We start from the raw sequence: 15631 nt of genomic DNA, 5'->3' as shown, positions 1-15631 counted from the left end.
CTCCGGTCGTGCCCCTCAGCCTTGTGTCTCCTGGTTTCCCCAACAGGAAGGGACCCCGAGAAGAACCAGGAGGCCTTGGAGAATTTTCAGGAGTTCACAAGAGCCAAGGGATTCGACCAGAAGATCTTGGAACCCACACAGACAGGTAGGAAGGATGTCTTTGCCCGGCCCTACCCAGTTGCCCCCCCGCCCCAGTGGAACTGTCAGCAGAGTGACATTTTAGGAGAACACACTGCATCTGATTTGGGCTTTGCTCTTTCCAGGGCTAGCTGAAACATTGGCCAGTGGGGGCCCTGGGGCCCTGACTGATTCTCTGGGATCTCCTGAATCATGTGTTTCCTTTTTTCCCACAGAAACCTGCTCTCCGAGAAGAGATTAGGGTAAGTGGACAGTTGCAGAGGACACATGCAAAAATCACCTTGGAGTTAGTGGGATTTCAAGAGGCCATGGGGTCTGCCCCCCACCCTGGGTCCCACCTGGGCCAGGCAGGCACAGCCACCTCAGCACTGGGAGCATCGCCAGCAGATTCGGCCTCCTAGAGCAGCCCCTGGGCAGCTAGAAAACCCTTTCTCAGTGAGCACGCTGTGGGCTGGTGTGCAGGGAGGCCACGGACCTCCCGATAGGCCCCAATGTGTGATAAGCGTCCTCACCCCAGGGTGGTCATTGTGACTCTGTTTACCCAATGAGTTGCTTAAAAGATTCAGAAATATGGAGACCATACTTCAGATCTTCTGGGTCCCTCACTGGCTCTGTGTCCTTTTGGAAACTGGAGTTTCGGGGACCCTGCCCAGGTGCTGGCAGAACCAGAATCGAGAACTGCATCCCTGCGCCTCCTCCACCCCCCACCCCGATGGAAGTCACCTTGTCGCATGCTCTCACCCTGGCAGGGAGCCTTGGGGGAACCTTCCCCTTCTGACTGCTCAGGTCCAAGGGCTGGAGCCCCCCGTGAGCTCGCACCGGCACCCCGTGCTGCAGCCCCCCAGGCCCCCCCCCCGGCCTCACTGACACCCCCTCCTTCCCAGGGCAGGAGGCACAGCCACGGCAACCCGGGAGAGCAGCCCCAGGACCCTCCGTCCTGCAGGACGTGGAAGGAACCCCCGCCCTGGGGGCCCGGGCCCGCTCCCCCCCTCCTGCCTCCCCTGCTCCCCCACCCCCCGACCCCCCACCCCTCTCCTGTCTCCACATAAAGGGTTTCTGCAATCCCTGGTGACTCTGCCTGTCTGTGGGGTCCCTCAGGTGGGCAAGCCAGGGCCGGAAGGATGCGAGGACCCAGTGACGTCCTGGCAGTCCAACGGGCATGAGGGTGCGGGCGGGGGAGGAGGGGGTCCTGCGGGGGATTTCTGCGGGACTGAGGCCCACGAAGCTCAGGTTCTGGGTGGTCCTGTGTTTGGGGGAGAGGGGTTTATAGATGGCAGGTTCAGACCAGAGGTGGGGGCACATACAGGTGGGGATCACCTGGGCTCCCAGTTCCCCACTGGCTGGAAGCGTGGCAGGGCTGAGGGTGCAGGCAGGAGGCCAGGCTTCCACGGGCACCCCAGGATGAGGGCAGCAGGACACTGGGACCCCAGCCGGGGTGCGACTCGGCTCCTGCCCCCTCCCTCCGCGCCTGGGGAGGGTCCACTGCGGGAAGAACTTGCTTTCATATTCTGGTGCGAACACTGCAGTTTCCCCAAATCACCCTACAGCATTGCAGTGAATAGCCTGACCCACAGCCAGCAGAGGTCTCCCCGGTGGTGGGAGGGGTGAGCCGGGCCAACCCCCCTGCAGGCAGGAGGTGCGGGGAGCTCCCTCCATGAAGGGTCAGTGCGGCTTCCCAGGTCACGGGTGTCCCCGGGCCTCTCCCAGGCACAGCTGGCCCCAAAGGCAGGAAACACCGGGCAGGGGGTCCCTGCTGCAAAGCAAGACCTCTGCCAGTCTGGGGGGGGGCGGTGCCTGAGGGCCTGGCCTTGCCAGCCTTGGCATTGCATGTCTGGTTTTCGGTAAGGACAACATTCCTTACCCCACTTCCCTGCAAAGGCATGAGGCCATCCAGCCGGGTACACCCCAGGGGAGGACCCATGGAGGCAGCCCCATCCATGGTCCCCTGTCCTGGGATGCCAGGGCCTAGTACCATTTGTCTACCTGGTGCTGACCTGCCCTTAAGTAGCTGGTCCCTTCTCACATAGCCAGAGAAGGGGCTCCAGGCAGCCGGAGCCGGGGCTCGGGATCCTTAATGGTCTGGGGCTGAGACTCAGGGTGGGGGTGCTAGGGTCAGACAGGTGACAAGCCTAGGCAGATGTGCCCCAGGAGGCCTCCCTCCAGCTGGAGAGTGAGCAGGCAGAGCTGGACGGGGGTCCTGGTGCCCAGCTCCTGGGCTTCTACAGAGCCTGTTTTCGGGGTCCAGCTCCCCAGTGGGGAGACAGCAGAGACCCTGGTAGAGTCGCCTTCCTGCCTGGAAACCACAGCCCAGGCCCTGCCCTGGGACCGTCCCCTCCCAATGACCCCAGCCCTGCCTGAAGGCTGTCCAGATGTCCGCTCTGTGCTGGACAGTGGCTTGTGGGGAGGCCTGGACCCGGGAGGTCCTGGAGTCCCAGCGAGGACAGTCACTGGCCAGATGGGGTGGGAACCAGCGGGGTCTTCGCAGAATCTGCTTCACATGGAGGCCCAGAAATACCTCCCCCCCAGCCCCCAGCAGATGCTCTGCACGCTGGGGCCGCTTCTGCTTGACCTCTGCAAGGGCTGGTCAGAGCAGAGTCCGCCACTTACGCCCAGCCTGAGCACTGACGTCCATGCTCTGGAAAATTCTGTCACTGTCGTGAGCCCCATCTTTCAAGTCCAGCCAAACAATCCGGATTCTTTTCTCAATCTTTTGTTGAGGTGAAATTCACGTAACAAAAAATGAACCATTTAAAGTGAACAATTCAGTGGCACCTGGGCCGTTCACAATGTTGTGCAGGCACCACCTCTCTCTGGTCATGAAATGTGTTCCTCCCCCCAGAGGAGACCCCATCCCTCTTCCCCCACCCCTGATCTGCGTTCTGCCTGCAGATTTGCCAGTTCCTGACTTTCGTAGGTGAGGAATCATGCCCTGGGCACCTCCTGTGTCTGGCTTCTCTCACTTAGCGTGCTGCTCTGTTTCCGAGGACCCCCCCCGCCATGCAGTGGCGGGCCTCCCCACTTCTGCCCGTGGCGGGCCTCCGTCGCCTCCTTGTCTGGTGCATGGCGGGCGCCCCCCTGCACGAGCCGAGCGTGCTGCTGAAAGCATTGATCCCAGCAGACCATTCAAACCAGCTCCCTCTGGGGACTCACAGCTGGGGGCCGCCCGCCGCGTCCCCTGGCTCGCGGCACTTCCTCCATCAGCTAGGCCAGCTGTGTCCGGGGGAGTCCTCACCGTGCAGCCCCCGCTGCTGTCCCCACAACCTCACGTCTGCCTCCTGTGTCCACGTACAGGCCTGTGCACACACTGGGCCCACCTGGATGGGCAGGAATGGCTCCAACTCGGGGGGCGGGGGGCCTGACGGGCCCTCATCCGTTCACGTCTCTCCGCCAAGGAACCGCACACACGGACAGGTGCTGCTCCTTGATGGATGCGAAGGGCATCACACGCAGCATTGTTAGAGTACCAGTGACAGGAAGCGTCCGACCGTGGGCAGTGCACACGCAGGGCAGATTCCACGGCAGCAAATCCCTCTTCCTGCCACATAACAGTAATGTAGGGGTCATTGGCATGTGAGGAGCCACGAAAGGGGACACACAGAACGCCTGGCCCTCCTCAGGAGCAGAGGGAAGACCTCCCAGAGAAGGAAGCTCTGAGCTTGTGACCACATGGGTGGACACTCCCCCAGAAAGGGGAAGGAGGCCCAAGGATCAAGTGTTCAAAGAAGTTTCTGGGGCCTAGAGGAGGTAGAATCACCCAGGCTTGGAAGTAAGAAATGTGTAGCCACAGGAATGTTCCGGAGCCTCTCCCCACATGCACAGGCGCACACACACACGCTCTTACACAGATACACACACACACACACGTATACACAGACACGCATGCACACATGCATGCATACAGATGCATATACACACGCATGTACAGACCTCTGCACATACAGATACATACGTGTGCACAGACACATACATGCACACAGAAAGATGCACAAGCAGACATGCAGATACCTGTGCTCACAAAGATGCACGTTCACGCACACGTGTGCACATGAGCATGCAGACACACGCATGCACATGAGTGCACGGACACACGTGTGCACAGACACACATCCATGTGCACGCGTGCCCGTGAGCGCGTGGACACACATGCGCACAGACGCACATCCATGTACACGCGTGCGCGTGAGTGTGTGGGCACACGTGCGCACAGATGCACAGACACATGCACAAGAGCAGGACGATGCCATTTGCACTTTGGTGGAAATTTCTGGGAGCAGAATGGAGAATGAACGAGGGACAGGGAACGCAGAGACCCCTCGGGGGTTTCGGTCAGGGGACTTTTCCACTGGAACAAGGGAAGGGAAGGCAGCACCAGAGGGAGGAGGTGGCTGTGGGACGTGCGGGGTGGGGGCTAGCTGCCCAGGCTGTGTGGGTAGCAGATGAAAGTGCACAGAGGGTCAGTGGGGTCTCGCAGGGTCTGACCAGGAGCACTGATGGGACCACGGAAGCAGGAGCCAAGGTACACTTGAGGGGGAGATCAATCCAGCCTGCGAGGGGTGAGGGAGCCGCAGTGGGCACTGCGGGCAGCCCGGAGGGGTATTGGAGCAGGCTGGACGCTTTGCCTGGAGTCCAGGAGGTCTGGGGGGAACATCAGCCCCAAGGTGAGAGTGAGGGGGGCCAGGGCAGGTCCGGGGCTCCCGGGGCGGGTGCTGTGAGAGGCTGGGAGGGCACACAGGAGGCCACCCTCTCATCTCCCAGGCTCCTAACTCAGAGATGTGCCGCTTCCTGCTCTGGTAACACTCCCCCTTCCAGACAGGGCTTCTCAGAAGGAGCCAAACCCAAGAGCTAATTATACGTAATGAAGAGCATCCATTCACAGGATCCAGACAAAACGATTTAATCACCACCTAAACTGCAAAGCCCAGGGGCCTTTGTGAAGGTGACAGAGGGCAGGACCCTGTCTCCAGTGCGGCCCAGAGCCAGGGATGCACAGGCAGCCGGGGGGCCAGGAGCAGAAGGGGGGGTCCCCGGGCATGCTTCTGGCCCTGCTGGCCACGGGGCTGAGCCTGTGCCTCATGCTGTGCGGACTCCTGCCCACCCAGAAGAGGCGAGAGCCCTGTGGGGTGGAGCACATGTGTGTCCCAAGCTCCCAGCCCCCAGCGGTCTGTGACCAGAGTCCCTGCTCTTGTGTCTCGGGCAACTTCCGGGCAGAGGAGGGATGCGAGCGTGGGCTCACTCCCTGTGGCAGGGCGGGGCGTCCTCCTGCCCTCAGGGATGGGGGACTCTACCCTGTGTTCATCTCCCACTGAGAGCTACGTACCCCCTCCTCCAGCTTTTAGAAAACTGGTACATAAAGCGCAGGACAGGGAACATGCCGATCCCCGAGGAGAGGACCCGCCGGCTGCACCCCTTCGTGTCAGTGGTCCGCCGTCTGGGCAAGCTGGCATCCTGGATGGGCCTCCAGGGCGCCTGAGTGCAGGCTTCCCCCCCAACCCCGGGTTCCCGTGGGGTGGCCCCGGTCAGTGGCTCTGCTTCAAGGCTCCTGATGGCTCCCGGTGGGCTCACTCCTGCCCCCTCAGGGCTGGCGCTCCTGGAAGGCCAATGGCCTGTCATTTCCATGCAGGAACAGAGAAGGATTTTGCTCGCGGCTGTAGGGTCAGTGGGTGAGACAGGTGGGAGCCAAGCAGATGGAGGTTTGAGAGGTTTATATATTCGGGAGACCCATTTGAAGAACACAAAGATTGGAGACCCCACCTTGCCAGGGCCGGTCCCAGGACCTTGACAGCACCAGGAAGAGAAGTGCATGAAGCTCGTCAGCGGGAAATGGCCCCAGGTCCTGCTGCCTGGCCTCTTTTCCCGCTGGTGCTACCAGGGGACACAGGAAGGAGGCTTGTGGGGTCCATGGGAGGCCGGGTCCTGGGAGCCTTGTCTGGCCAGCAATGGGGAGGATGGACCAGGAGATTGGAGGTCTTCTAGGGGCTGGCAGAGACCCCAGGCTGGGCTGTGTGGGGTCCAATTCAGGACATCAGATCCTGACCAGCCCCCTCCACCTGCCACAAGTTTGCATGGGATGGACCATGCAAACTTGTGGCGGCCCCCTGGCTCCAGGGCCTGGGCTCTGGGACAGGCCTCCAGGGGCCGGGCAGGCAGGGTTGAAGGGCATGGATAGGAACAGGTGGAGGGAGGGCCATCCCGGAATGAGGGGGCACCCTGAGGGTGGAGTGGGGAAGGTCTGGGCTTGTGTTGGGGGCACAGGCCCACTGCTTGTACTCCAGGAAGCCTGTCGGATATGCACGGTACAAAATGCCCCCAGACGAAGGGCTTTCCCTGGCACCTTCAGCCCCGGTGAGTGGCCCGCACACATTCTCTCTCTAAGCAGATGGCGGTGTGGTCCTGAGCCTCAGGTCACCTGCAGCTGAGGGACACGGTATCTTCATCAGCTTCCTGCCAGGGAAGCTGCACCCATCACGTACTCTGGGAGCAGAATGGACAGAACCCACTCACAGATGGCGATGCTCATCAGAGCGTCCAGCTCTGTCTGAGTCTGCGGGGCCAGCCAAGAGCTGGAAGCGGGGCATAGCCTCTGGGGGTGCCAGTCTCCTGCCAGTCCCCAGCCCCACTGCTCTGAGCCCTGCCTGTGGGGATTTTGTCGACCATCTGCTGTTACCATTCCTGCTGCCCAGCGCCATGTCCACTCAGGGGCGTGCCCAGCCCCCCACTTCGGAGACCCTCTGCCCTTTCCTCCTGCAGTCAGCCACTGGTGTGACTGTGCTCTAGCCTAGGGACTCTGAACAGGGCCCCCAGGGGACACCGGGCAATGTCTGGAGACCCCTGTGGCTGTCATGATGAGGGAGGCAGATGTGGAGGCCAGGGATGTCCCTCAGCGTCCTGCAGAGCACAGGATGGCCTTCACCGCCAAATGTCCTCCTGCCCGGGTGGAGGACCCCTGCTGGAGAGCTTATCAAACCAGAAGCTCCATCAGAGCCGCATCATGATTTTGAGACTATGACACTCAGACAAACATCCTTTTAAATTTCTCCCAAAGCTGGGGCGCCTGGGCGGCTCAGTCGGTGAAGCGTCTGCCTTCAGCTCAGGTCATGATCCCAGGGTCCTGGGATTGAGCCCCATGTCGTGCTCCCCGCTCAGCGGGGAGTCTGCTTCTCCCTCTGCCCCTCCCCCACTCATGCTCTCTCTCAAATAAATAAATAAAATCTTTAGAAAAACTCTCCCAAAGTTCCCCAGCGCTTCCACTCCAGAGTGCACCATGGACCATGTCCACAGCCTCCGTCCTGTCAGCAGCCCCTGCCCACTGCCCATGTGCACCGACACCCCGTGCACGCACCCTCAGCCCCGATCCAGGCTCTGTGCCCACAAGTCCCAAGCTAGTCAGGGCCTGGGCCGGAACAGGGAGATACAACAGAGAGACCCCCACTGGGTGCCCACGTGATGACCACAGACCCTCAGTGCTGCTCAGACCCCCTCAGGGGTCCTCTCGTCACCTCCCTGCCCCTGGCTTTAGGCAGCATTTCACATGTTCCCTGCGGGCCTCCCTCTCAGAATGTCTGGGTGCGGGACACCCCAGCCCTGGGCATGACCCTGAGGACAATCTGGAGGCCCCTGCCCAAGAGAGGGCCTCCGACGTGGGCTGGCTGGCCTGCCTTGACGTCGAAGACCCACCTTTACCATCTGGCCCGCACCTTGGGTGAGAACCCGGAGGCCCTGAGAGCCTTGCAGGACCTTGTGGAGAGCAAAGAAATAAAGCGGACAGATCTCCTTGGTAATGAGCACGGGTCTGCTCCCCTCTCCCATCTTGGAACCAGGGGTCAACCCGGGAGCTCTCAGTAGAGACCCCCCAGGATGCCACCCACCAGCCACCAGCTCCCGTCCTCCTGCAGCCAACGCCAGGCTCCTAGGGCTACTCCATGGCTGTGGGGCATGGAGACATTGGCCACTGCAGAGGTTTCCAAAGCTGAAACCCAGCGGGACAGTGACACCTTGACCTTTCTCCTGGAAAACATGAGGCTTCCCCGGGGCAACCCCTCCCCCACCCAGGTCCCCAGAAGGACCAACTGAAAGATCCACTCCCAGGAGGCCCTAGGGGAGTCGGATCCACACACACGGGGAGCAGGAGTGGGGTCCCGGGGGCTGGGAATAGGGCTTGGGGGACGGAGTCCAGTGTGGGAAGATGACCATGTTCTGGGGACAGACAGAGGGACGGTGCACAACAGTGTGAACGCACGGACGCCCCTGAGCTGTGCAGTTAAAAGCGGGTAAGAGGGTAAATTTTATGTCCTATGTATTTTCCCACAATAAACAATTTTCAAAAAATATTTCACCCAAGCATGATGGGTCTGTACCTGCCACAGCGGACTGAAAAGTTCTCCAGGAGATTTCAATGAACCCTCAAGTTTCCTAAATAATGGGGACCATCAGGGTTCCTCCCTTTTGTTCACAGAGAAGGTGAAGGGGATCACATCTGCATTTGAATCTGTTATCCAGTAGCTGAGCGGGTGGCAGCAGCGGGAGAGGGAGGCCAGCCCTAATCGCTTGCCCACTAGACGAAACTCCGAGTGGCCCACAGCCACGGGGATGCTGCTGGGAACGCACAGAGAGAAGGTGATTTAAGAGGTCATTCCTGGTGAAGTTGTCAAGGTCGTTTGGACACACTTTGGTGACCCAGGATTCCCAATGGGGGTGCTGCCTGGGTCCCTGATGCCAAAAGGCACAGAGCTGGGGAGCACAGAGGAGGCGGGGCTGTGGGGAGGTGAGCAGGTTCAGCTTCCTCAGAGGAAGTGTTCCTGACGCCGGTGGCCAGCCCGCACCCACCCGGCCCCGGAGCCTCCCCTCTGGGGCCTGCCAGGAACTGTCCAGGCCCCGGGGACACAGGGACCTTCCTGTTCCCACTTAGAGGAAGAAGGCCTCCTATTGTCCTGGTGGGGGAAGCCCCCTGAGGGTCTGGGGACGAGCCACGGGGGATTCGGGGAACCGCGTGGCAGGGGGCCCGGACGGTGCTGGCTTGCGAGGCCCCCCCGCCCCCATATAAGGGCCCGAGCCTGCTGCCTGGCCTTCCTCACTCCCGGGAGCTCAGCGCAACCACGGCCGCAGCCATGAAGTGCCTCCCGCTCGCCCTGGGCCTGGCCCTCGTGTGTGGCATCCAGGCCATCGTCGTCCCCCAGACCATGGAGAACCCGGACCTCCAGAAGGTGAGGATGGCTGGGGTGGGGGTGAGCTGCGGGGCGGGCAGGGCAGCGGGGCCGCAGCAGGGTACACGGGCAGGGTTCATGAGCAGAACCATGACATCGGGAAACCCCCACCCGGCTCTCCGTCTTCAGGGCGGCTTGTCACTTGGTTTCCCAAGATCCAGGAGGTTCCAGGGAACTCGTATGAGGTGTATTCAGACCCACCTGGGGAACACAGGCGTGTTAATTCAAGTGTGGAAATTGTGCAGCCCAGTGTCTGGTCGATGGCTGAGGGTCGTCCAGAGCTCACTGACGGCCACCCCAGTTAGACTGGGCCCCCGGCCAGGGTGGGAAGGTGAGCCCCCCGTGGGCCGGGGCCCTTCCCGCCCCCGATGGCAGCTCAAGGCCCCCTCCGCAGGTGGCTGGGACGTGGCACTCCATGGCCATAGCGGCCAGTGACATCTCCCTCCTGGACGCCGAGACCGCCCCCCTGAGAGTGTACGTCCAGGAGCTGAGACCCACCCCCGAGGGCAACCTGGAGATCGTTCTGCGCAAATGGTAGGTGTGCCCTCTGCCCCGGGGATGGGGGCCAGCGAGGGCCTGGCTCCTGGACGGGCAGGTGGGCAGGCAGGTGGGCGGGCAGGTGGGTGGCCAGGGCAGGGTGCTGATGGGAGCCGGCGCCCTGTGGGTGGTTCCCGGTGCCTCGGAGCCCCCGCCCCGAGCTCTGGGCCAACAGGCCGACCACACAGGGCGGCCCCAGGTCAGTGCGCAGAGAGGCCCGTGTGGAGGCCGGCCGGTCAGCTGTGGGGCTGGGGTCCCGGGGGCCTGGGCAGGTCCTGCCGCGAGCCCTGTCTGCTATGAGGGACCATAGCAAGGACAGCTCAAGTTCAGTATAACCCCCCAATGCTATCACCACCTTTCAGGGAAGACAACGGGTGTGTTGAGAAGAAAGTCTTTGCAGAGAAAACCGAGCATGCAGCCAAGTTCAACATCAACTGTGAGTGTCTCCAGCCCCGTGGGCTGTCTCTGAGCTGCACACCACCCACAGCTGTCCCTGGGAGGCTGCTGTCCTTGCCGGTGGGAGCGTGAGGTACGAGAGTGCTCGGGGCTGCCTGGCTCTGGCTCGGGGAGCACTCCGCCCAAGCCCTGGGCCACGAGCCTCTCTCTCTCTCTCTCTCTCTCTCTCTCGTGTGTGTATGTGTATGTGTGTGTGTGTGGTCACGCAGCCCAAGGAGAGCTTCCTCCCCCACGATTGTTCTCGGAGCCTCTTTGGGCCCACACGGAGTAGGGCCACGGCCTGCTCTCTCTGGACAACTGCGACTCACACCTCGCGCTGAGCTCCTGGACTCTGCCGCATGAGGGGGATGCAGAGCGCCTTTTTGTACTGCATTCCCTGTCACAAATTGCAACGTTCGCGGGGGCGGGGGTGGTTGTGAATTATAAAAAACACAAATGGAGAACAAGTGGTAAAATTGAAACAAAGGATGCACACAAATTTCTTCTGGGTGTTCCCGCAGCAAATTCTATTTGTTTCTCACACTTAAGACTCGCTCTGGGCCACCCTGACCTTCCTTGTCGTCTCCCGAACCCGTCACGCTCCAGGGCCTGGGTCTTCTGCCCCTTTGCTCGTCACGCCTCCCCCTCACCTCCCCCTTACCTCCAGCTCCTCCCTGCCACGCCCGAATGCTTAGCTGCAGCTCTCCTGCTCCAAGCCTAGCCTCCTCCCCTCTGCCGCCCCCCCCCCCGGCCCCGCGCCTGACAACTACACACCTGGCCGGCCACACACCGGGCCTCTCACCTTCAGTGGGGTCTTTGTGTTCCGCCACCCTGCCTCTCCTCTCCCTCTCCTCTCCCGCTGCCTCTGGCCATGCCTACACCTATGCCACCCCATGGGGGCTGCAGGACAGGGGTCCAGGTGACTGCAGGAACGCCCACCAGCACCCGTGAGGGATGCTCCTGCTGCACAGGACTCCGTCTTCACTTTGGTCCTTCTCTTCTCTCCCAGATCTGGAGGAGAACGAGGTCTTCGTGCTCGACACGGACTACGAGAACTACCTGTTCTTCTGCGTGGAGAACACGGACGCCCCCGAGCAGAGACTGATGTGCCAGTACCTGGGTATGCACTGACGATGCGCGAGGTCACCCCGAGTGGAACGGTGGCTAAGGACCCCTGGCCGGCGCCTTGGGCACCCAGGGAGCAGACTGTGCAACATCCTACTGGCCTGAGGGCCCGGGGGTGGCCAGTTTTTCTCTAGGGGTGGCTAAGTCCACTCACATTGCCTCAGAAATCGGGGAGAAAGGAGCCAGAAGGAAGGCTGCTGGGTCAAGGGGCTGCACTTAGTGCTACTGGCTTGGTCAAAAGATTAATACTAATTGGAAGCTTTTGTTGGTAGTAATGTTCTTAATGAAATGCAAGCCAGTAAAACCTGATGGCACAAGGCAGAGACATTCCTGGTTTGCCTGAATGAAGCCCTTTCTGAGGGGTTATATACACATATCCTTGGTCAGCACACCAGCTATGCTGGCTGAGACCTGACAGCCGAGGGTGCTGGGCCCCCTCCTCCTGTCCACACGCCGTCCCAGGAGGAAGGGGGTGGGTGCACAGGGACCTTGGTGCCCAGGGACTCACCCACCGCCCCCCACAGCCAGGACCCTGAAGGTCGACACCGAGGTCATGGAGAAATTCAACAGAGCCCTCGAGACTCTGCCCGTGCACATCCGGCTCTTCTTCAACCCGATGCAGGCGGAAGGTGATCACCTCCACACCCCACGTCCCTGCTTGCACTCCACGTGGGGCTCACCCACCAGACAGCCACGAGCGCTGGGCCCAGCCGTCTCCCACGGTGGCCCCCATTCCCCAGGCCCCCCCAGCTTAGGGGGGGGTGGGAGGTGCAGAGTCCCTGAGGCGGGGTCTCCAGCCCCACCCCCTCTGCCACGCCCCTCTGGGCCCAGGGCTGTCCTGGCGACTTGTGACCCCCCTCACGGCTCTCCCTCCCCCCACAGAGCAGTGCCGCGTCTAGGTGAGCTCCTGCCTGACCCGCCTCCTGGGGTAACGTACCAGCCCTGCCCCCACATCCTGGGCACGTGCACAGTGGGAGGCGTCCCAGGGGACCCCCAGCTCCCCTCCGTCGGGCCCTGGCCCCTCTGCAGGAATGGCTGGGACCTGGTGTCCCTCCTGGTGACCACGGGGGCCAGGCTGGCAATGCCAGTCAAGTGCTTGCCTCTGTCCTAGAACCACTTAGGTCCAAGCGTGTGCCCTCCTGTGGGACCCCATGCTTTCTTTTGGGGTTCAGTTTGTTTTAAGGAGGTGGAGGGGAAACAGGATGGGAAAGGGGTTGGGTGATGGCTGGGTGGCAGAGAAAGCTGAGAATGTACAGGCCAGGAGCCGCATTACTAAGGGGAGATGTCCTCGCCACCCCCACCCCTGTCTCCTCTCCCCCAACAGCATGCTCTCTGCTTTTGTCTGTTTTAGTGACCTGCAAAACCCCATTGCTTGCCTCCCGCACAGGAGAAACCAGACCCTGCCCACCCACCCCAGAAGGCAGAAGTTTCCTTGTCCTTTCGAAGAAGAAGCCTGCCACCCGGTCCGTTCCCCTTCCTCCTTCCTGGGTCTGTGTGCTCAGGCTGGGAGCCTGCTCTCTGAGGATTCTAAATAAAGCCACATGACCTCCCCTCTGTGAAGTGTGTTGTTGGGGGCCTTGTGGGTTACGGTGCCTTGGGCTCCGCTGGAGTTTTCGGGAGGTTCCAGAGGGGACCAGCTCCTGGGGGTAAATTTCCTCTGGTTTCTCGTCCACAGAACAGGAGAATTCACTTGCAAAAAATTTGTAAACTATCTAGAAACTATCAGAATCAATGAGCTTGGAGGAAAACTCATAGCCCTTAATCCTTAAATTAGTTAGCTAAAGGAAACTAAAATAAATGAATCTACAATCAATTCAGGTTAGAAAAAAAGCATTAAAATAAGGAAAATAAGGTGCCTGTGCCCCCAAGGTGAGGGCAGGGGTGAGGCTGGACGGGCTTAGCTCATCTGTGATAAAGAGCTGGGGAAAAAAAATACGAATATGAAATTTCCAGAACTATCAATGACCACAGATAGAGAGAAATTTAATTAAAAGCTTCATAAGGGAGTCAACTGTTTGGCTCTAACCTAATAGACTTAAAAGCCCCCAAATAGAAGATTTTCATAGCACATGTAAGCATCCCAACAAACCCGAGAAGACCAGAGAAAAAGTAGACAGGTCCCTTATCAAGGCAGGCGGACACACAGGTGCAGAGCCTCCCCCACCCCCGACCCGCCACCAGCATCAGGAGGGGGCAGACAGGTCCTTTAGGAACAGCTGGTCAGGAGTAAGCAGCTCCAGGCCTGGGGGGCAGGCAACCCCTTCGCATTCCCTTACACCTGACAGACCTCACGGTGGAAGGAGGCTGTAACGATGGGGGCGGGGGGCATGGGGTGCAGGCAGTGGCCTGGCATCAATGCACGCATCCACCCATCTCCTGCCAGGACACCCACCCAGGGGCAAAAGCCCCTGAATGGCATAGTCACCCCTGGATTCCAACAGGAGAGCATCTCTGTGAGTCTCAAACTAATTTCAAATGAACTATGTTCAGAGAATAAAACAGGAAGAATGATTTTTCTGTAGGTGGTGACGTCGGCTAAAACTTCCTATAAATTCTCTAAATGGATGTGGGGCAGTTTCTAGGATGTGCTGTCATGGGCTAACTTTCAGGTCAGAAAGAATGGAAATAAGCCTATGCGCAGGAACGTGGAAGAAGACAGGCAGGAAGGACGAGCAGACATCAGTGAGTTAGTTGTCTACAGGGAGGAAGGTGGGTGCGCAGGTGGAGATATTCGGGGGCACAAATTTTCATGCAATTTTAAGTTTTGGATGAGTTCCCATCTTATATTTTTAGATGTAAACTAAAATAAAAACCGAGGGACGCCTGGCTGGCTCAGTCGGTTAAGCATCTGCCTTCCACTCAGGTCATGATCTTGGGGTCCTGGGATCGAGTCCTGTGTCGAGCTCCCTGCTCAGCGGGGAGTCTGCTTCTCCCTCTCCCTCCACGGCTCCCCCTGCTTGTGCAGTCTCTCTTTCTCTCTCAAATAAATAAATAAATAAAATCTTAAAAAGTAAAATAAAAACTAAAAGGCAGCAAGCCATAAAATGATAAACACCCAGAAACAAATGAACCTAACTTCTGTAAAACTGACCATTTCAGAGAAAAAAAAATGTTGACTTTTTAATTTTTTTCCAGTGACATGCTTTAGTGCCCCATGGAAATCAATCCATCATGAGGCATGGTCAGTGCTAATATGAGGGGACATAGACATGGGTGGAAATGAGCAGCCTCATCGAGAAATCTTGGTCGGATGCTGGGCACTCTCTGGTCACACCGCGTTCACTGTGCTGCCTACGCCCACCCTGGGGTCTTGCCCCTGTGACAGTGCCCCACCTACTCACACTTTGATTTTTGTGGACCATATTCTAGGGAAAAAGAAACCTTAACATCAACCTAGTAGTAGCATTCATGTTGGTGACGATATTGGTGTTCTCATCAGTCAGAGTCCAAATTGAAACAGATGGAACTTGAGAAGGGACTTTGAAGGAGGACTCATTTAGAAGGATCTGTCCCCGGGGCACCCGGCTGGCTCAGATGGTTAAGCATCTGCCTTCAGCTCAGGTCATGATCCCAGGGTCCTGGGATGGAGTCCCACATCGGGCTCCTGGCTCAGCGGGGAGCCTGCTTCTCCCTCTGTCTCTGCCACTCCCCCTGCTTGTGCGCTCTCTTTCTGTCTAAATCTCTGTGTCTCAAATGAATAAATAAAATCTTTAAAAAAGATTTAAAAAAAAAAAAAAAAGAAGGATCTGTCCCCAGGGAAGGAGGGAGGGGGCTGGGGCTAGTGGAGCCAACCTCTTACCACGTACAGTCACCAGAAGGGACAGAGAAGGATTCACGTTGTCATTGGAATAAACCAAAAGATCAGTGGAGCAAAACAGAGTGGCAAGAAATTTAGTGGGTGAAGGGGGTAGCATTTCAATTCAAAGAAGTAAGTCTTATTTAGTAAATAGCACATAACCAACTGAAATCAGTGTAGTGTGTGTTTCACAACATGAATTGGGAGTCACCCCTCAGCTTGCAATTTCTGCAAGATTCATGTTACTGCTTCCTTAAATGTCAGATAGAATTTAATAGTGAGACTAACTGGGGTTTGAGATTATGGCGGGGGAGGGGAGATTTTCATCCACAAAGTCAATTTCTGCAAAGGATCTACCTTGATTCTGGCTACCCACTGCTTCTATAGTAAGCTTTGATAC

At 58.9% G+C, this 15631-nt stretch overlaps 1 protein-coding gene across 2 annotated transcripts; it reads left to right on the top strand.

The window, feature by feature from the left end:
- Positions 1–9218: 9218 nt before the first annotated feature.
- Positions 9219–12984, top strand: LOC113934198 (beta-lactoglobulin-1). Of its 2 annotated transcripts, none has more exons than XM_035723681.1 (7): positions 9219–9338; positions 9733–9872; positions 10238–10311; positions 11320–11430; positions 11960–12064; positions 12318–12334; positions 12823–12984. In XM_035723681.1, the coding sequence occupies exons 1-6, from the start codon at positions 9243–9245 to the stop codon at positions 12332–12334; spliced, it is 543 nt and encodes a 180-aa protein (XP_035579574.1). In that variant the 5' UTR covers positions 9219–9242; the 3' UTR covers positions 12823–12984. The 2 variants fall into 2 exon arrangements, with proteins under 2 accessions (XP_035579574.1, XP_035579575.1); XM_035723682.1 differs by having other exon boundaries at positions 12787–12920.
- Positions 12985–15631: the final 2647 nt, after the last annotated feature.

This window comes from Zalophus californianus, chromosome 13, assembly GCF_009762305.2.
Source record: "Zalophus californianus isolate mZalCal1 chromosome 13, mZalCal1.pri.v2, whole genome shotgun sequence".
Classification (NCBI taxonomy): Eukaryota; Metazoa; Chordata; class Mammalia; order Carnivora; family Otariidae; genus Zalophus; species Zalophus californianus.
The sequence above is the reverse complement of the archived record's forward strand: the minus strand, read 5'-3'. Positions and strand labels throughout refer to the sequence as shown.